General features: G+C 43.3%; 1 protein-coding gene across 2 annotated transcripts in view; it reads left to right on the top strand.

The window, feature by feature from the left end:
- The window catches only part of MOCOS (molybdenum cofactor sulfurase), a 381,792-nt gene that overhangs the window by 142,977 nt on the left and 216,704 nt on the right, over nucleotides 1–22,111 (top strand). For both annotated transcript variants that reach the window (XM_075062631.1, XM_075062632.1), the window contains exon 4: nucleotides 17,720–18,361. In XM_075062631.1, coding sequence (XP_074918732.1) covers nucleotides 17,720–18,361 — 642 coding nt within the window. The remainder of the gene's footprint in view (nucleotides 1–17,719; nucleotides 18,362–22,111) is intronic.

The following is a 22,111-nucleotide window of genomic DNA, read 5'->3' as shown; positions in this document are numbered from 1 at the left end:
ATGCCTAGTGATGATAGACAAGAACAGAGCTCATGGGGTTTTAGCTGAAATGCATGTTAATGGGATTCAGATATGGTGCACCCTGCATCTTGTTCACATGGCTGTTCTGATTATTCTGTTGGGGTGAAATTCATTGCACCTGTATAAAACCAGGGGCTTTGTTGGGTGATGTTCTGGAGGAGGTGAATTGGGGAAGTGAAATCCAGCCCCGGCAATCCAGAGCACCTTCATTCTGTGGCCTGGGGTAGTGACCAAATACACTCTAGTCACTAACATAGGGTGTTGTGGTCACTATCTTGTGTCTTCCTCTATTTCTCCTCCTGTGGCATCAACTGCACTGACTTGTGTGGGGGCCAGTATAGAGAACCCCACTGGCATGCAGTAGTCCAACAGCCCCTCCCACCTCTAATTTACAGCTCCTTTGCTAATAACTCCAACTCCACCCTCAGTCCCAAGCCATGCCACCAGGGCGGGAACATGGTAAAGAGGGTCCTTCTTATCAGGGTGAGCATCACTCTTGTTCGATAGCATGAACATGTGAAAATATCAGGGGTCTGAATCAATGCTTTGCAATGTTCTCTGCACTTATTGAAAACACAAAATGACATGCAAATGTGTAAAACTATAGTTTTCCATTTGCAAATCTATTTTGTGATCGACCATATTCAATTACTGGCTGCTGCAAATGCATTCTCTGGTGCCAGTAGTGGAATGAAATTGACTAGGATTATAGTGTCTAGAGTACTGGCCATATTGTTTCAGAAAATTTAATCCCAATCGATTTTGTACTCCTTCCAATGTCTTGAGAATGTTTTTCCTGCTGACTTTAATTGGGTGCAAAGCCACTTCTTGAAAGATGCAGACAGCCTGAGAGAAGAGAAGTTCACCGGAATATATAGTACAAAGAGCACATCTCAAATAGAAACAACCCCCTTAAAGAAAAATTAAGCAAAGAATAAGAAAAGTAAAGATCTGATGGCAATGTCAATTATAAACAAACATACACACCTTGCATTTCTGGTGGAAATGTAAAGAATTTTTAATTTCTCAACAGAGGTTATTTAGTAGGTCAAGGATTGTAACAGGCTAAAGAGACTGGAGTCAGCAGAAAACCAAGCAGGCTATTTCTATAAACATTTTTTTTTCAAACAGCCTTTAAATCTTCACCTATCACATTATTCTGCACTTTGGGAGGAAATAAAACAGCTGGCTTTTACATTGAGCTTTACCAGAAACAGCAAGCAAATAAAACTAATTGCTGGCCAGTTATAAGCAAGTATTCATCACATATACAGACATCACACAGATGATGCTTGCTGAGAGATACTGAAACCTTGAAGAATCTGTGCTAAGGGATGGAGCTCTGTGCTAAGAGCGAAGAAAATGTGCTATGATTAGAGATTTAGGCCTAGTCTATACTAAAAAGGTTGAAGGGAGCTGCCTTAAATCAACCTGTTAATGTATGTGTCTACACTACTGGGTCCTTTAAGCCGACCTAAGTTGCATCTATTGTTGACTTCTGTAATCCACCTCTGCGAGAGGCATAGAGCTCAATTCAATTTTCATGGGTCGACTGAGAGGTATTGTAGACACAGCGTTGTGTAATTCGACTTAATTGACCTCCAGGTGGTGTCCCACAATGCTCATCTGTGACCACTCTGGAGATCATTCTCAACTCTGCTGCACTGGAGCCAGGCACACAGGAAACTGCCCCTCTCCTACTAAAGCCCCGGGAATTTTTGATTTCCCATTTCCTGTTTGATCAGCATTGGGAGCATGTCAGCTTGAGCACAGCTGATCATGGAGACTGCACGCCCCAAATGCACTCCAACCTGGTCTGCACAGCAGGTGGTGGATCTCATCACTGTGTGAGGAGAAGAGTCTGTGCAGGCAGAGTTCGGATCCAGCAGAAGAAATGCTGACATCTATGCAAAGATCACTCATGGAATTGGGGAGAAGGGGTACACAAGGGACACACAGCAGTGCCATGTGAAAATAAAAGAACTTCGTCAAGCGTACCAGAAGGCAAGGGAGGCAAACAGTTGTGTTGGTGCTGAACCCCACACATGCCATTTCTACAATGAGCTGCATGTGATTCTCAGAGGTGACCCTACTAGCACCCCCACAAGCAATGTGGACACCTCACAGGTGTGGGAGTCTAGGGACAACAACATTTTTGTGTTGCTGAACTGCAGGGCAGGGGAAAGCTCTGCACAAAGTTCCTGGAAGGTGGCCTTCCATATCTGAAAGTTCTGCAGCTACTACTCATCATCCGATACCTGCAAAATGATGCAATTCCACCAGACAGTCTTTGTTTCATGGGACCAGATATGACACTCAACGGAGTGCAGCTGCACTCTGACTACCAGCAGCAACTGTGAATTGTTTTCTTCAGTGGCTTGCAGCAGGGTTGCTTGCAGGACATTGCTATGTTCTGCATGGCGGACCCTACTTCGGCTCTGGAAATACTGCAGGAGAAGGTGCGAGGTGTTCGAGATGCTCATAGCAAGAGTGCACAACTGAGCAGGCTCCATGCTTCTGGGGTTAAGGAGTATTCATGGCAGTTTTAAGATGCAAAAACAACTGCATTGTTCGCCATTGAGCACAGTGTATCATGGGAAGCCGACACAATGTTCCCATTCTCCCCTGCTACAATGTTTTCGTCCCATGAGGCATTGCACAAACTTCCCAAAACACACTGAGGCAAGTTACATTTTAGGACAGCTACTGGGAAAATACAGTAACAGTAGTTTGCCACGGTATCCTACAGGGTAAAATGCTATAATAAACTCATCACAATTTAAAGCTAGCCTGCGCAGCAATAGCTTGTGATGTAGTAGAAATGTCCATACTAGTAAAAAGCTCTCCTGATGGCTGCCTGTGATCTTGCTTCTTCCTGGTGTCTATTACAAGTGGTTTAATTATTTATTGGAAATAATATTTGCTGTAAATATAGCCTGGTTTTTACTTCACAAATCATTCACAAACTAGTCCTGGTTTTTTCTAGTTATTTGTAAGTATCTGCCAAATAGGTTATGCAAATCAATTTCATTATGGTTTGTTCATAAACTGCTCACAGTGATTATTCACTAATCATGTGTAGTCTTGAGTAATTGGTCACCTAAATTAAAGGGTATTTTTTGTGCTTCCTGGCAGGATGACTTGAATAACATACATGATGAATAATTAATTCAAAATAACAAATAAAAGGCTTATGGTGGGAATTTGTAGGCTTGCTACAACTGATGAAACTTTTGAGATTTCACAAGCATTTTCACAAATATCTGGCAGCTATCCAAATACCGGATCCCTACCAGTTAATAGGAAAATGATTTTGCAACTTTTAGTCACTAAAATGTTCAGAACCCATTTTTGAAACTGTTTGACTCTTTATCCCCTTGTCTATCAGAGAAAATGTAAGATTGACTACACAGAATTCACAATTACCACATGGAGGTTTTTTCATATGCCTGCCATGTTTAGTAGCATAGGCTGCTGTCAAAGATGATAGGGACATTTTTGCCTTACAACAATGCTGTTCCAACAGTGTGGAGTCAGTCTGGAGAATATTGCTTGGTGTCTTTGTTGGTGCCCCGTGCTTGTGTCAAGATTCAGATTGTGTATGATACCATAGTACCAACTGAAATTCTACTGTGTAGTACAGATATGCCTGAGACAAAAACCCAGGATCCAAACACTTCCTGGGACTGAATTCTGTAACTTGGGTTGAACAGTATCTTTACTTTGTAATGTATGTTTCTGTATACTTTGCCAGTTGTGCATCCTCTCATGCTGGAGACCACCAGGTAGCCTTTTGACTCCAAATATTACTCTAAGCATAACATGAGGCAAACCTCATACAGACTGCTACATTAGTGGCTTCACAGAATTTGAGGGAGTTTTCACCTAGTAAAGACCACCATGTCAATGGGTAAGCAAATGGCTATTCCACAATATATCTCTTATGGATCAGTTGGTTCCCAGGAAGATAAGTATAATGGAAACCTAATGCTTCACTTCAGACTTGTAAGTGGCTAAATAATGTACTGCTTTCAGATAGAAAAGGAGGAATCCTTCCATCCTCCACCTGTGACAATTGGAGCTTCTCAAGTACATCCCCACTGGCAGGATTTTTAGTGGGCCAAATTCAGTGATGCCATAAGCAGCAGTGATGTAAGTTACATACAGTGGGTAAGATTCTATTTTCATTTACATCTGTGATAGTGGGAGTAGCTGAGATCCAAATCTGACCCGCTGTGCAAATTGGTCAGAAAATGAGTATAACTGGGTATAACTGGTGAGTGTGAGGGTACGTCTACACTACGGGATTATTCCGATTTTACATAAACCGGTTTTGTAAAACAGATTATATAAAGTCAAGTGCACGCAGCCACACTGAGCACATTAATTCGGCGGTATGCATCCATGTACCGAGGCTAGCGTCGATTTCCGGAGCGTTGCACGGTGGGTAGCTATTCCGTAGCTATCCCATAGTTCCCGCAGTCTCCCCCGCCCCTTAGAATTCTGGGTTGAGAGCCCAGTGGTGATGGGACAAAAACAGTATTGGTCGCGGTGTTTTGGTAATGTCGTCATTCCTTCCTTCCGCTGGAATAGCAAGGCTAGACACATTTCGCTGCCCTTTTTTCCTGGATGCCCTGGCAGACGCCATAGCAGGCAACCAGGAGCCCGTTCAGCTTTTTTTTTTATCAGTCACCGTATGTGTACGATGCCGCAGACAGAGGCGTATACCGCACGCACAACACAGCAGCATTCAAGTTGCTTGTGCATGATAGCAGAGATGGTGACATCGTCTGTACCATCGCGCGGGGTAAATTGGGCAATGAGATGACTGTTTAATCTGTCCTTGTACTGTACGCGCATCATGAGTGCCCCTGGCTGAAATCGCCGGGGCCATAGGCAAAACTGGGAAGACTCCTCCAAGTCAATCCCTCTTTATGGTTTCTAAAATAGTCAGTCCTGCTAGAATATGGGGCAAGTGTATAGAGAACAGGTATCAGAGAGGCACAGCTGCTCCGTGCAGATCCCCAGCGAAATGAAGGAGCTACATGCATTCACGGGGGTGCCCCGAGCAACAACCCCAACCGTTGGCTTCTGCCTCCGCCAACCTCCTGGGATACCGTAGCAGTGTCCCCTCATCTTGTGTCATGAAGTTAAAAGAAGCAGGAATAAGAAACAGTGATGTAGTGAGATAAAATGAGGGGAGAGCTCCGTGCATGACAGTCAGCAGGACATTAAGCGGTGCGGGGAGAGAGGAGCCCAGCATCCACTGCTATGCGAGTCCAGGCAGTACAGAAGCTTTCTTTACACAAGGAAAGGAGGGGCTGAGGAGCCAGCCCCCAGTTTGCTAGATGAGGACTGTTGCGCCATTCGTACCATCTTACTGGCGAAATGACCAGGAAGCCATTCCCATTGTTTACCCCGGCGCCCGAGACCGACCTCACCTGAGGCTAAGCCGACTCTCACGGGCTGATGTGACAGACGGATAACAGTCATATGACGCTGCCACCAGAAGGGGAGAGAGCGATACTCGGCTCTTCCACTGCTGGCATGCATCAGTCTACCACCAGCATTCAGTAAGACATAGGGATTGGGAAAAATCAAGAAACTATCTTCTTCCCTTTTCCTTCATGTAGTGGGGGGAGGGAGTAAATTGAGCTAGCCTATTACTCTGAACACGACGCCGGAACAATGTTTGTAACCAAAAGGCACTTGGGAGCTCAGCCAAAGAATGCAAATAGTTTCTTGGAGACTGCATGGACTGTGGGATAGCTGGAGTCCTCCAGTACCCCCCTCCCCCATGAGCGTCCATTGAGTCTTTGGCTTTCCGTTACGCTTGTCACGCAGCACGTGTAGCCGGAGATTTTTCAAACGCGTGGCATTTTGTCTCTGTACAGAGCTCTGAAGAACAGATTGGTTCCCCTACAGCGATCAGATCCAGTATCCTATATGGTCCATGCTGAGCTCTTTTGTGATTTGGGACTGGCAACGCCACCGATGCTGATCAGAGCTCATGCTGCAAACAGGAAATGAAATTCAAAGTGTGCGGGCTTTCTGTTTATCCTGCACGGCATCCGAGTTCAGATGTGTCCAGAGTGGTTACAGTGGTGCACTGTGGGATACCGCCTGGAGGCTCAACCGTTCGATTAGCGGCCACACTAACCCTAATCCGAACTGGTAATACGATTTTAGCACTACTCCTCTCGTTGGGGAGGAGTACAGAAACTGATTTAAAGAGCCCTTTATATCGATATAAAGGGCCTCGTAGTGTGGACGGGTGTGCAGTTAAATCAGTTTAACGCTGCTAAAATCGGTTTAAATGCGTGGTGTAGACCAGGCCTGAGTAGTGTAACTGTAGGGAATCAGTTATTTGGAGCATGATTGTAATTTGCATGTTGGCAGCAGAAAGAAGAAGACTGAAGCTGAACAAGGCAACTAAAAGGATGTTGAAAGAGAAATGCACAGGACTAAATACAGCTCTCATTTACATGAGGGTCACTTCATTGAAGCCAGTGGAGCTGCACCTAATTTGGTGTGCATGTAGGGGTGATAATGCACCTTAGATTTGTTCTGAAAACAGTTTTAAGAAAAACTTATATGTTTTCTCATCCAAAGAACTTTTTGCTTTGGAAAGATAAACTGGATAGAGTAGGCTCCTGCTTGAAGATGCTTACTGTATAAAACATGTATAGGTTTCAAATTGGTTTTGGTTAAGAATTGAGATGTACGTTATAAGGAAAGGAGAACTGCCATTTCACTTGATGCTGTGGAAAACAGGGAATGAAGAAATGTTATCTCTGCACGACAATGTACAAGATGTTTCCTGAAGAGCTTTCTATTTAATTCAGATAATCGATGCTCAGATGAGGGTTATAATGGTAAGTAGTTATGTTATGCTGCCTCTTTTACGACTGCCTGCAGGGAAAGAAGGGAAAATGCCAGAGTGTGCTATTGGTTTTAAGTGATGCACATGGCTTTGCACTGGGGTGGATTTCACCCTAACTGAGGGTACTGTGCCTATGGGTCATGTAAATAAAGAAGGAAATAAGAACACACTAAAAGGGTCATTGCTACATATCGCAGGTTCAGCAGTATGATGACTCCATGGAGACACAGCTGGGTCCGGTTCAGATGTTGTTACACTACAACGGTGTACATTGTTTTAGGGTGTCATTTTAGTCCTCACTGAAGTCAGGTATTTGGAGCAGGATTGTAACTGAAGTCAGTCTTTCAACTGACTTCTCCAGGAACAGGATCAGGATCAGGCCCTTAGCTGATCAATGAGAAATGTTACACCTTTTCAAAGAGAGAGAGAGAGATTGGTTGCAGTGCAGAACAGCACAGAGATGGTGAAGTCTTTGGGGAAAGGACTGTGCACCACAGTCTCTGAGTGGAGCCTCTGAGCACCATGGTAACAACAGTATTCAATTATGATAAAAGTAAAGGATTATGTGCACAAGGGCAGCTAGTGATGACACCCTGTTTGCTGAGCATAATTTAAATTAATACTATGGCTGTATCTTCAATTCAGAAATCTTTTGGCGTGATTGCTTGCCCTAACTGTGAGTAAATGGCTTTGTCAACTAGCACCAGCAGAAAAAAAGCCAATTCAAAATTGAATGTAAACGTCAGTACTAAAAATCACAAACAGCTTTGCCACATTTGGGTCATGCTAACAGTTACATGAATATATGGGAGCCAGTTTTAATTATATTGTAACATGGAAAGCAAATGAAGCAATGCGAGTTTTTAGCAGGGTTTTAAAAGTCTTGGGAAAAATTTTCATTCCCCTTGATTTTCAGAGAGTAGAGAGGGTAGAGGCAGCACTTTGCAAGGTAGCACCATTTGGAAGTATTTAAAGCCTAAAAGCATAAAAACAAAACAAAGACAGTTAAGGGTCAAATCATCTCACATCATTTATCCTCCAGGAGGAAAATGGAAAGTCCAAGGCTGCATCTACACTAGCCTTGTTAGGGATGGAGAACTCTTGCACCATTACTCCAGGGCTGCTACAGCTCTGCCATTGGTAGCCGCAGTGGAAGTGCTAGTGTAGATGGCCACTGGTAGTCTTACCATAGTGTTGTCTCACCCTGGTTAGCGATCATCTAGATGACATGGTGCTTTAAATACCAGTGACTGCTGGCACTTTCTCTGCACTTGAATTCAAGATCTGTGGTGACCCCCGCCAGAATCTGTGAGCTCCTTCTCCTGTTTTGATCAGCTTATAGAGGGAGCATTGCAGAGCAACACCAGTTGCTGGACTACAAAACCTGGGCCTGCTGCCACCTCAGCCCTGTCAGACCCTGCTCACACCAGAGCAAAGGAGCAAGTCAGGTCTCAGACTTTCATTCATCATCCCCCACATGGCAGTGGCATCGGTATCTTTAAGGAAACAATTATCCTGGTAATCATTTCTTGCTGCAAGTTTTTTGGAAGGTGAAAGTTTGTAACAATATAAAATACGACTACAACTTGCAGCAGTGAGCTACAGTAATCAAGCCGTCAGAGCTTCCTACAGCAAGACTCTAGTCCCGCTGACACCACCACCTTATGTACTGCAATAAATAAAATCTTCAAGAGTGTAATAAAGGTGATGAACGTGAACTGCATTTCACTATAATGGGATATGTTTTCTACTGAGACACAGAACATTAGGGAGTCTATGTTTAATAAATAGCCAGTGCTTCCTAATCTTTACATCAAAAAGGAGACTATAGTACTGTGAATTGCAGTTTTCATTCAGAAATATGAATGCTACCACCCTTAAGTACTCTGATTTAGTTATGGCAGTGCTGCTCTGGTTCAGGGGTTGCTGGTATTTCTTTTATAAACCTTATTCTGAGGGGCTCCGAGGTCAACTTTTTTCATCAGCATTGTGTTCAAGTGTAGACTATAAATTCTTGAACAGGAGTAATATCAGACTCAGGCCTAGATTTTTTAAAGTTATTCGTGTGTTGCTCCACTCAGCACTGCAATGCCTGTCTTAATCTCAAAAGTAACTTAGGCCCAGATCCTCAAAGATATTTAGGTGCCTGACTCCTATTAATTTCAAAGGTTAGGTGCCTAAATGCCTGTTACTTTTGAAAATGAGGCTTAGGCTCCTAAACCAGTTGGGCACTGCGACAATGAGTGGAACAACCCGTAAATAACTTTAAAAATCTGGATTTAAGTCCCTTTTTTCAAAAGTCGCTCAGGGTCAAATTTTCAAGGTATTCAGGCACTTAAAGATAGACACCTAACCTGCCTTACACACTTTTGTCAATCCCATTAGGTGCCTAACTCCCATTGAAGACAATTGGACCCAGACTCCTAACTTGCTTAGGTGCTTTTGAAAATCCCAGGAGGCACTTATTTGCCTTTTAGGTGCCTAAATACCTTTGAAAATCTGTCCCATTAGGCTTCTAAGTCATGTAGGCACTTAATTTTTACCCTAAATCTTGATTCATTTGTTTGAAACAGTCACCTGCAGCTGCTGAAGTGAAATATTTGGAATCAATACAGCAAAAATATTCTGTAGATTTTATTCCAAAAATTATTCACTGCTCCTAAATTTAACTGATAAAAGTAAGTAGAATTAAAAATGGATTTCTCTTCAAGGTCAGTTATAGAGCATATATGACTCTTTCAAGTCTACATAGTTGAATTACATATCCTTATTTTTTAACCCGAAACCAAAAGAGACTTTCCGCTGTAGGTTTGCAAAGCTGCGTGTACGCTCAAGTTCCCTTTAAATGATGGGAAATATTCATGTGTCTTATTACAACAGTATTCACCTGCTCTGCTCGGCGTTGTTAGGCAACAGCCTGGTTTTATTAAACCCCATTCCTGTATCTCAGCTTTTGTCATTTTAAGTCTTCGGCCAAATTTAGTGCTGAGGTAAGTGAGTACAATTCCCAGTGGGAGTTGCACCTACGTATTCGGGGGTTGAATTTGTCCCTCTCTCTAGGCCTGCCTCTCTTCCAGCTCAGCTCTGCAGCACAGAAAATCTGGCTGGGGAGAAGAGCAAGGAATGTTTAAAAGGTAGATGAGGGCTCAGCTGAGGCAGATCTGATAAGCTCCTTCAGTATAAAATTTTCTTTATGGCTGTTCTGCTCTTATGAAAAGATGCTAAATCTGAGTGGTTTGTTCACATTACCTGGTCTCTGGAATAAAACTGTGGGCTCAAAATGTATCCTTTGAGAGTGATTATATATTTTGCTACAATGCAGAGACACATCAACACATAAAGAGCTCACTGTGTTATAGAGGTTGACTTGTTGTGTATAGAGTCTAGCTTTTTGCAAATGCTTTCAAAACTCAGTTAAAAAAATAGAGAGACCCTAACTATAATCTGTGTGTGTGTGTGTGTCTGTGTGTGTATATACACATATACACATACACAGAGAGAGAGCGCTAGCTATAATTTAATGTTACATGCACTACATCATGGCTACAGAAGTGATCTTAGCAATATATATATATATGCGACTGGATAGCGTAGTGGTTAAGAGCGCCGCCCTTTGATACGGGAGACCGCCCTTTGATACGAGAGACCGGGGTTCAAATCCCGGTTGGTACCCAACTTTCCAGTAGGGGTCCTTGGGCAAAAGACCCCCTAACGCTTCAGCTGCCTACCTCAAATATGAGAGTGACACGAACTAGCGAGAGTTCATGCGGCCTCGACGTCGCCCGATAAGCAAGGCTCCGCGTCCAATGTTGAGGAACCAGGCAATCTTGCGATAAGTGGGCTACTGGAATCAAACATTCATGGAGACAAGAGAACTGGAATTGGGATGAATGCTCTGACAACAGTTAGAACCTAATGAGAGGGATATAGAAACGATATCGGGGACTGTGGACATGGACAAAAAGACCTTTACATCCACACTACGAGAACAGCGAGTTACCCAGCCTTCAACTAGTAACAGAGGATAGCGCTCTCACAGTTGGATAGACCAACTCCACATTACATCCAGACTCCAAAGACTTGGCAAGACAAGTGGATGCGGCCCAACTGAAGCAGAAACTTCACTGTCACCCCTCCATTGCAGAGCAAGCGCTGATATGAGGCCTAAGATCATGGAAAAAACTAGCTACAGTCCATCTCTCGGCCGTACCAAGGCTCAGTGGCGAAGTACCATCAGATAGTAGTTAGAAGATTGCTCAATAGAGCCCCATCATCACAATCGCCTACTAGCCACCATCTCAACCAATGAACTGGTATACCGCTCAGCCTCTGTTAACCTGGAGATGCTTGGCTACACGATCAAGAAGACAACAAGTAGTAACCCACCCTGGAAAATGAGGGTTGGAGGTAAGATCAAGGGACTCGGAGAGACTTAGTCAGCTGGTGATACTAACCAGAAGAGTTTTGGTAAGAGTTTCAAGGATTAAAAGGAAATTTTTTGGGCTACTGGAAAAAAGAAGGCTGATCCATCTGAAGCCTAGAGACGCTAACAACCAGGCAAAGGCTCACAAGCACCTGCTCTCTACGAGGATACCTAGAGAAGCAGAGGCCAAAAAGTAAAGCCTGTTCTCCAAGGAACCTCCAGGTACTCCCAACTTGCAGATGCAACAACACACTAAACAGCAGAGCCCAGGCCAGCCAAAAACGTAAATGCCCTGTTACTCCAAGAGAACCAATCCAACGGTGTACTCCCAACATGCAGTGCCCAACACACATAACAGCAGAGCCACCAGCAGCAGAAAACTGAACAGTACTGTAAAGACATATGAGAGAAGAGAGACTCATAAACACCAGTAGCAAAGTGGGCTTGCACTGAACCTGGAACGGAGCACAGCAATCTCCCAGAACAGAAACCATCACCCATCAACAGTAGAGACATCCAGCAGCGGGTCAAACACATGGAAGAGCTGGACAGCAATCTGGACCCAGACCTATGACCACACCGACCTGCTAAGAATATAACAGCAGTGCATGACGACGCCTAGCAGCACAGATGAACAGCTGCTAGCAGCCAGCTCCCACCCACTGCTAACACAAGGAAGGGGACAGTGCTGATCAGCACAAGACCCCTGCAAGGGGACAGACCGGCAACCTACGGCCATAACCTGCCTCCCACAACATGGAAAGTGCTTATCAGGCTCATAGCTGCAAAGCTACAGACCACATGGCAGTACGAGAGCAGTCTAGACAAAAAAGAGGCATTGGGAACACCCAGAGGCTCAAAACACCAGTTGACGCTATAGATAGAGCAGTCGCCCCAAGATCGCAAGTCTAGACAGACCAATCTGAAGCACAGCCGGGCATTGACTATAGGAAAGCCATGGATCCAATGCCGAAACACGTTTGATCTGTGATGTCTGGCGCTATAAACGATCAACAGGACACTAAGGACCTTCCTCAGAACTCAATGGGACTATGGAACAACTAGAAGTCAACTCAAGGCAACTTGCACAAGTGGCCCATCAAGTGTGGCATCATACCAAGGTGAGACTGTCCCCGCTGCTGTTTCTGCCATTAGCTTAAAACCCCTCAGCCAGATAATCAACACAGGACTGGAACAGGGTACAGGTTCAGGGAGTGAAACTCACATCACCACCTCCGTCTATGGATGACATCAAAGCTGATAATGCTAGAGATGCAACGAGCACATTCGACTCGCATCCACCTGACGCGGATGCTACAGTGAGGATATCGCGGATGTCCATTCGGACTGAGCAGATGGGGGTCCCCGGTTGGAGGAACCTGACCATGGAAGGTAGTCAAGACTGTGAGCTGGGTGAATATACCAGCGGCGCCACATAGCAGACATACAAGACCAGCTACAAGTACCTGGCATCCCGCAGTTTCACATGGGAACCACGATGAGGAAAGCAAGGAAGACAAGCAACTCCAAGTATCACAAAAGGTACAGACAGGTCCTGAAGAGCCAGGCTCGTGGAAGAACACAGATCCCCGCAATCAGTCGGTTCCGGAAGCCCTGACCGGTCTGCTCGTCTCACTATTCCTGGCGACAGCTCGACGCGTATAGTTCAGCGTGCTGCCCACAGGAGGTGCATCATAATGGACATGTGCCGATGTGAAAACCCGAGCTCTCACTAATGCACGAGGTTCCACCCCAAAGCATCCACACCCCCCGGAGATGCTTATACCAGACCGGAAAGAAGGCGTAGCGGGGCTTGAGTAGCCGTCAAAGGCACTTGTCTAGGATGACCACCCGGAACATCCCAGTGAGCCTCCTCCGTACGCATGAGCCCCAAAGATGAGCTGCTCAGAAATTGCCTGAGCAGCAGCAGACATGGAGGAGCAAACCAAGCAGAAGCAAGTGCCCCTGGCACAGACAAGACCTCTCTCTGGGACTGTACCATCGACGATAGCTGAGGTGGACTGACATGAATCCTACCAGTGGCTGGAAAGGCTGAGACTACACGACAGCACTGAGGCACTGATACAAGGCAGCACAGGAACAGGCCATGGCAGCACCAGATCCACTTTGAGCATGGGGTTCTACCACACCTCGAGAGACCACGTGGCCAGACCTGTGCTCGAAGACGGCCTCAGAGAACAGTTCGCAACACCCTTGTGGGGATGAGATGCAGCGGAACGCATACACTGAACGCACAACCAAGTGGCTGAGCCTTGTGTCCGGAACCTCTGCTCCAGCGTATAGGGCTAGGCCCCTCCAAAGACATGATGGGAGATCTTCCGCAGAAGGTTTCTGGAGATGCGGGGCTAGATTCTGTGGACTTCCAGATCAAGGACGGACAGGCCGGTATGGCATCAACAGATCGTGGTCAATTAGACAATGGAGCAGAAGACGCGGTGGTGAGTTAGCACGTGCGGTGACAGCAACCTCCGAAGATGAATTTGCGAAGCTGGGACGTACCAGGGCCTGCAGCAGGCACGTAGATTGAGGCATTGTGGAAGTGAACGGCCCCAGTGGCTCCCAGGCTTTTAGGTCGGAAGCCCTCGGGGCTGTGCTCCATAAGCGGGTGCGTGCCTCAACAGATCCCAGGAACATTCATCCGAGCTCTCTGCCCAGTAGGAGTGCAGTGCTAGGAACAGCCTAAGTTACTGCGCAGAACCCTCAAACTCCCAGGCCTCTGGTAGAGGACCCGAGGTTGAGGAAGACACATACCACCCATAGGGGTGAGAGGGGAATTTTTATTTTTATATATATTTTTGGCCACAGACAATCCTACTGACTCACCCATCCACCAAAAAATTACTTATTCCTGTTCCACCCTTTCCCCGAGAGAAAAAATGCTAATTGACTTGTCAGGGACTGGGGCATGGGCAGTCATGCCAAATGGTCAGAGCAGGGCCGGGCATGATTGCAGAGAAATTATCACAGCTGAAGGCTTAAGCACTGAGTAGTTGCTGCCAACAGCCATTGCTGGGTTTAAGAGTGGACCTGGCAATGCCACTTAGCCAATCAGGTGCTCTGGTCAATGAGGTGTTGTAGCTGCAGTTAGTCAGCTGATCCAGGCTCAGCTGCATGGCCTGATCTCTGACAATTCTAGTCCCCCTTTCTCACACCTCTCTGCATTCATGTGAATGAATGAGAAGAGAATCAGATTAATTGAGTCAGATTAACATCAGGGCACACAGCTCAACCGCATTTCTACTACCATATGTAGAGGGCTACTGTCCCAGCCAGGGTTCTGTTCACCTTTTCTGCATTGCATATGAGCTCTAGATTGTGACAGAGTATCAGAGGTAGAAGAGTACAAAGGATGGAGACCAGGGACTATGAATGTGATAGAATGAATGGTTGGGTGGGTGGTGAGGATATGAGGTCAACACCTACAGTAGAAAAGGGGAAGAAAGAGGAGAAAGGAGCAGAGGAAATGTCTGGAAAAAGGAAGAGAAGACAGAAGCATAGGAAATGTAAGGAGAAATCTGCACTCTTCCCTGCCCACATTCTCATCCTGTGAACACTTCTCTCACTGCCCACCTAAATGTCCCCTCTTACTAAGACAATGGCAGCTAGAGGCTCCAACTAAGATCAGGACTCCTTTGTGCTAGGTACTACAGTATACAAACACATAGTGAAAACAGATCCCAATAGACACAGACTGGGACAGGAAACAGAGAGGTGCCTTCGCATAGGTCACACAACAGATCAGTAGTAGAACTGCGATTAAAACTGAGGTGAGCCTGAGTACCAATCCAGTGTCCTATCCACCAGGCTAATCTGCATCTCTCATTATAGGCTTTTCCCCTTGAAGACAAATATGCTGGAAATTGAGTGTGGCTATATGGTTGCTCTATAAATTATCCTAAAATATAAATACACTCTCAGACTATAAACATTTGCAGGAACTCAAACTCAGCTGATCAGTTTCAGAAATACCTCTCTAATTTCTTTCAGATTAATCAAATAGTTGTATTTAAAGGTTAAGTTCAGGTTCTACTGATATTACTGCAAATCCTAAGAGTTTTTCTTTACTTATTGAAGACCTCAGTTGAGCCTTGGTTACATCACATTTCAAAAAGCTAATATTCCTGAAGAAGCCAGACCGAAAGGTACAGTCAAGAAAATACTCAGTAGAATACACGTGTGTGGATAAATCTGCTGCAGTCTATTTTCTTTCCAGCACAATTAAAATTTCCTGGTGGCGACGAAGGTGCAGTTGGAATAATTTCAGCATGATTTTTTAGCTCTTTGGTCAGTTCTCAGTCATCACTCATACTGGTTATTTGTTTCGTCCAACGTCTATGAGAGTAGCATGCCACGCCCAGCTTTAGCATTTTGAGGCAGGCCCTGCACTGTAAGGGATTCCTGCCAACTCATGGGTTAGGGAGCCTCGAGTTGATCTAAAGTAATGGTGCCTAGAGAATTGCACCTTTTAGTTTCTGGTTGCCATAGTAAAGGGATTTTCTGTTACTTAAAAAGTTTATAGGGACCCATCAAGGGCTAGAGCTGTAGAACCCAGTCCTTGGAGTAAAACTGGCAGCCCGCAGACCAGACTGGACTAATACATTACAACACTCCCAGCAATGACCTGCAATAGGGCCAGTTCTAATAACTCCCTCCTTGGTCAGCAGCACGTATGCACTGATTTGCTCTGTCAGAGTTGTGATTTGCTCTGCTTCACATTCCGTGTCTATTCTCTCTTAAATAACTGTGTGCAACTCCCAGTGATGTTAATGGAAGTTTATGAATGCGCATCGTAAGAAAAGACCCCTGTGGCTAGCAAGGAAACTGCATAAGAGTTGCAGCTGCTAGTTTCCCTCCTAAAAGACCAAGTGTCACTTCTGAAACATGTTTAGTTTTCTCAGTGTGGATCAGTGGCAGTCACGAGGTTGCTTCTGATGTAGGGTCTCCCACGAGGTAGCACTGAGAACAGCCTTATCCGTGTATATCTGCTTATTCCAGCTGCCCCCTTCTTATCTTTGTTGGTGGAATTATCATTGTATAAGTATTTTACAAGCAGACAGCAACTTTCTGTGCTAACGTACTCCCCCATACAATCCCACTGACTTTCATTGGGGTGTACAATGGATAAGAGAGGTTAGAATTTACTTTATCCAGAAAGACATTTAATCTGCCCTCAAAGAACTTACAACCTAAAATAGCTTGAAAGTTATGAATTGGGCAGAGTAGGTGGTGGGTCTCCATCTAGATATTACTTTTTAATGATGATGTTTGAACTGTAAGTTCATTTACTTTTGGTGACATCATAGCAGAATTTTCAGAAACCTTCTCAATCCATCGCTAACTTCATACACTCAACAGCTGAACTCCTAAGGATCTACTGCACACCCCTTCGATCCATCTCCACGCTAGTCATCCCCTACTACAGTGACCCACTATTTTTCCTTGCATGATAACCTTCTCAAGCTTATTTCTGTCTCTACACCCACAGTGACCATAGTACTTAAATTTGCATCTGTTGATTTCTGAGAACAGTCTGCTCCTCTCCAATAATATTTCTAACACTAAAAAGTACAGGAGATGGAATAAATGTGTTTTTGCTAGGATCTGAATTAGGATTTCTCATATCCAAAAGAAACTGGTTCAATACTTGAACTAAAGAAAAATTACCATGATCTGTCGGTAATAAACATTGCTGTACTGTGCTCTTCTGGCTTTTCAACCACTACTAGGGGAAATCAGAACACGATTATCTCATTTTAATAAAAATGCAAGACACTAACAGACTGTTCCATCACTGTGTATATTGGGTAAAATTCACCCCTGCATGGAGGGCTAGAAGAAGGCATTTTTGCGATTTAAGTCACTCATAAAACCTCAAAACTGGGATTAAGTAAGTCTTAAATGGTAATTAGATACTGCGCTTACAGATGCACTGTGTTAATTTCACCCAGTTTTGATTTTCATTAAAAGTTTGTGATCAAAACCAGAACTCAAGCAAAATTCATGAAGAGTTCAACCCACCCAACCATAGACTGCCATTGAAGTCAAGGGAAATTTTGCCATTGTCTTCAATGCAAGCAGAGTTGGGTACATATTTTGTAGGACTGAGACACACATTGCTCACAGTAACATCAGTACGACTCTTTTTGCAAAACGTGAACAGAGTAACTTCACTCATACTGGTGCAACTCCATTCTGCTAACTGTGAACAGTACTTGGCCAAGTCTGTCTACTTAGATTTTATTTAGCTCCTGGGGCAAAATAATTTATAGCAAGAAAAAAACAAATGTTACTTTTTGATACAATGCTCAATAGATATGAAATACAAGAAAATAACTCCTTTGGTGTCTGTTTTTTTTTTCTTTTCTTTGCAGAATATTACAACACTTCAATACAACTGCAGAAGATTACACTATCATTTTCACATCTGGAAGTACAGCTGCACTTAAGCTGGTAGCAGAAACATTTCCTTGGATGCCTGAAGGCTTGGGGCACCCCAGCAGTCGATTTTGTTACCTAACTGACAGTCACACATCTGTGGTGGGTATGAGGGGGATAACTACTGCAATGAATGTGTTATCTGTTCCAGTGAAACCCAAGGACATTTTATTATCTGAGAAAAACAGAGTACCAGCTGAAGAACAGAACTGCATGACACCTCATCTTTTCTGTTATCCAGCTCAGAGCAATTTTTCAGGTATCAAATATCCTCTTTCCTGGATACAGGAGATAAAATCTGGAAAGCTCTGCCCCATCAAAACACCAGGGAAGTGGTTTGTTCTACTGGATGCGGCTTCATATGTCAGTACCTCCCCATTAGACTTAACAGTTCACCAGCCAGACTTTATCCCCATTTCATTCTATAAAATCTTTGGATTCCCTACTGGTTTAGGAGCATTGTTGGTAAACAACCAAATTGCACCCTTTTTGAGGAAAAGTTATTTCGGAGGTGGAACTGCAGTTGGCTACCTTGCAGGAGAAGAATTTTACTCCCCAAGACCATCTATAGCAGAAAGGTAATGTGTTCTTTTGCAAAATCAGGATTTATGTGGATGTTTGTATTAGAAAAATTTGTGTGTTCTGGCAGTGCTTATTTATTCTTTGAAACTGATTGTGTGTAAGATAAAATGTTCTGAAATATTTTTTTCTATTTTAAAAATAATGTCAGTCTGTCATTGAACAGAGATCTGTTTATAGCACTTATTTCAAAAATATTTAGGTGACAGGCCCATTGTGAGCCATGCTGTTTTACCTAAAAGGCTCTGTGAACTTTGGAGGCTGTGTCCTATTAAATCCAAAGAGGCTAGTTTTATTTAGTTGGAAATAAGACCATTTTTCAATCTGATTCCTCAGATAGGCAGGTCATGTGTCATCTAATTTTCAGATATGGGGCCCTCAGATACCCAAACCCTACCACTGCACACTGAGGTACATAAATGACCGTTTCACATACCAAAGAGTCAGTATGAGTATTCGAATGCTGGATTTGAGTCATCATGTTTGAATATTGACGTCTAACCCTTTATTGATTATTTGAACTTATAACATTTTCTTGTTATTCACATTTAGCATATAGTCAATGCTGGCCAGAATTGTAACGGTATTATGCATGTCTACAGTTTTGACTACTGAGGCTGAAATTTTCAAAACATCAGGAATTTGCATATCAAATTCCCATTAGAAATTAATGGGAACCTGATTGGTCCTGCTTTAAGGGGGAGGGATAGCTCAGTAGTTTGAGCCCTAGTCTGCTAAACCCAGGATTGTGAGTTCCATTCTTGAGAGGGCCATTTAGAGATCTGGGGCAAACTCAGTGCTTGGTCCTGCCTAGTGAAGGCAGGGGACTGGACTTGATGACTTTGGAAATCTCAGTCTGAATCTCTCAACTATTTATCAAGACATTTCTTTACAAGGTTATGGGATTTGTTTTTTTAACATGTTATTTCTAGTCACAACATTGGAACAGATCAAACTGTTGGGACCCAGCTGTTATGTTTAAAATGTACTTCCTGGCCATCATTGACAAGGCTAACATGCTAACCATATTTCTGGGCCCATGATTGATGTAAATAGGGTCATCAGTGCTCATAGAGACAGTAATGCTTGCCAAGTTATAACTCTGCCAGCTTCTATTATCAGATACACCACTTTGGGGCTCCTTCTGTCTTTTATCATTTGATATTTGTATGATTTTAAAGTACTAGTTTCTTAAAAGTGCTAAAAAGTTCTTTTTACAGTGCTAGCATCTCACTAGGAGGGAACATAATAAGAGATATTCAGATTTATATTTTATTTCAGAAGGAAACTTTTTTGAAACTAAAAAATATTCACAAGGTAGATTAGAAAATGTATCTCGGAAACACATCTGGTGGAAGGAATTCCCTGTCCTCACATAATCAGGGCTTAGTTTACTAAGGAAATGGCTTCTTCCAAGGCTGTGTGAGACTTCAGTGGAGATTTATAAGGTAATGTAATTCCTTCTCAAGGCTGACACAATTGATACTTTTGCCTTATGGATACACTTTGCTGATGTTACTTCCATATTGAGAGCACCAAAATGAGGTATAATTGGCATCATCTTGGACTCTTGTAGATTCCATAGACTCACTTAAATTCACCTCTGATTTTTTCCCATTGTATAGTAGTAATCTCTCTTCCTATCCCTAAACACACTTAAAACCTTAGGTTTTTATATTTTCATCCATGTATCAAACAGCTTGACACATTATTATCATCATTCAGAAATCTAGCCTCATTTTCTGTCTTTGTTTCTGCACAGCAAGGGATAATAACATTATATGATTTGTACAGCAAGTATGGAGTGATAAAATATTCATCCTCTGCCCTATTTTTCCTTTGTATTTGGGATTGCTATTCTGATGCTGATCATTCTGGAACACTTAACTAAAAGACACCAGTAGCTGTTTCTATACCTATACCATTCTATGTCAATAGGATGGTTGTGTCTATCCACTAATCTGGAGTATCCCAACCAGTTAACTGTTTGTTTGAGGAACATGTTTCATTTCTGAGTGTATCTTTTAAGAACAACCTTGAAATCCATTCACTCCAGGGTCTACACAAGGGCCAATGTATTACTTAGCTCCCACTTCAAACCCATGTTAAAGGGCAAATCCCAATCACAGTATGTAGCTGAATTACATTGGCTGGGTACTGGGGAGTGCTGCAGGAGTAGAAATCTCTGCTCAGGGGTGTGAAGCAGCAGCAGATCCACTTCCGCTGACAGGCTGTCGTAAATAGCCTCTGTCTACGGTGCCCCTTCTCTAGACGGGAGAAAAAGACCAGAGGAACTATGTAGTGGTGGATACTTTGGTCCACTCCCTGACTCTGCTTTAAACACACTTTCCATACTAATAAGTGGGGATCATCTATGCACCTGTGTTGTACACAGTGAGGACATAATATCTAAATGGCTCTATCTAGAATCCTACCTTCACTATACTACAAAAGTACACCAGTTCCATGCCCACCGAGTAAAAGGCAATCTGTCCGTACTTACTTAATTGTAGATAGGGTTTGTATAGGGGTCTATATCTGGATAAATCTCTCCGTTAGCTAGTTCTGTATGTTCAAAGACTTTTGTTACTCTATTATTTGTACGGCACTATAGTATTTAAAGTGCTAAAGGTCCCTATAAAAAAATCCTTGTTATTTTCTAAATTTAAAATTGACAACATTCCTAAGAAAAATTCATCCATCCCTAATGTTTGTTCTCTCACTCTGTCTCTCCCCTCGATTGCTTTAAGAAATGTGATTTTGGTGACTGGAAAGCTCAAAGGATCATTAAAGAGCTACAGAGACTTTAATCTCTAGGCAGTACTGGGTTTACTGTGGTGCCAATGGTGCCGTTGCACTGGGCCCACACTCAGAAGGGGCCCATAGCAACTACATATACAGATTTAAGCGTACGCATCGTGAATCGCAATACAGACATTCTCTATTGAAATGTATATAGGAAGAATTTGATGTTACATTTTAAAAAACAAACTATTTGAAAAGTATGTATGTATTTTAAGTGCCACATAAACATGTTGTCATGGTGTTGTAGTTTACATTGTATTTCCGCACTGCAGTCACTTACAGTGAGGCGCATTGTGTCATACTGTCAGCGGTGTAATGTGCGTATGCACATACTGTAGTCTCCTGCGGGCATAGGTGAGGTGCTGAGCAGGAAACTATAAAAGTAGAATGAATGAACAAGTCCAAGTGATAAAGAAAATAATTATGAAAAAACATTTAAATGGCACGCAATAATGGAAGCATAAAGCAGAATCAGATGATCAGAATGCAAAACAGCATTGCTTACGCAGAGACTCTCGGTGGTGATGCTAATACTGCTAGCAGTACTAGTAATGATGATGAGCGTGTAATTGATTACACTAGTATGGCGGCAGGTGCATCCTGCATTGATCATGACTCTGAAGAACATTCTGTTTCTTCTAGTGAAATCCTTTTGCAGAATAAAGAACACAGCAATAAAACTGCTGCTGCAAAATACATCAGCATGATTACCTTCCTCTGATGCTGCCCTGTGGAGTGTTGATGTTTTCACCCAACAGTACTGCATAGACATTTCTGCCAAAATTGTGATGGAAAATATGCAATGTCATCAAGACCATATAAGGACAGAACAAGGTAATTAAAACTTTTTATGTTTTTTTATACGTTACTCGAGTAATTTTATGAGATCAAGTTTTTCCAGCAGGGGCTGACTTAACCATTAATTTTGTGAGACAATTGAAACA

The sequence above is a fragment of the Chelonoidis abingdonii genome, chromosome 2, assembly GCF_003597395.2.
Source record: "Chelonoidis abingdonii isolate Lonesome George chromosome 2, CheloAbing_2.0, whole genome shotgun sequence".
Taxonomy (NCBI): domain Eukaryota; kingdom Metazoa; phylum Chordata; order Testudines; family Testudinidae; genus Chelonoidis; species Chelonoidis abingdonii.
Note: the sequence above shows the minus strand (reverse complement) of the source record. Positions and strands in the feature narration are given on the sequence as shown.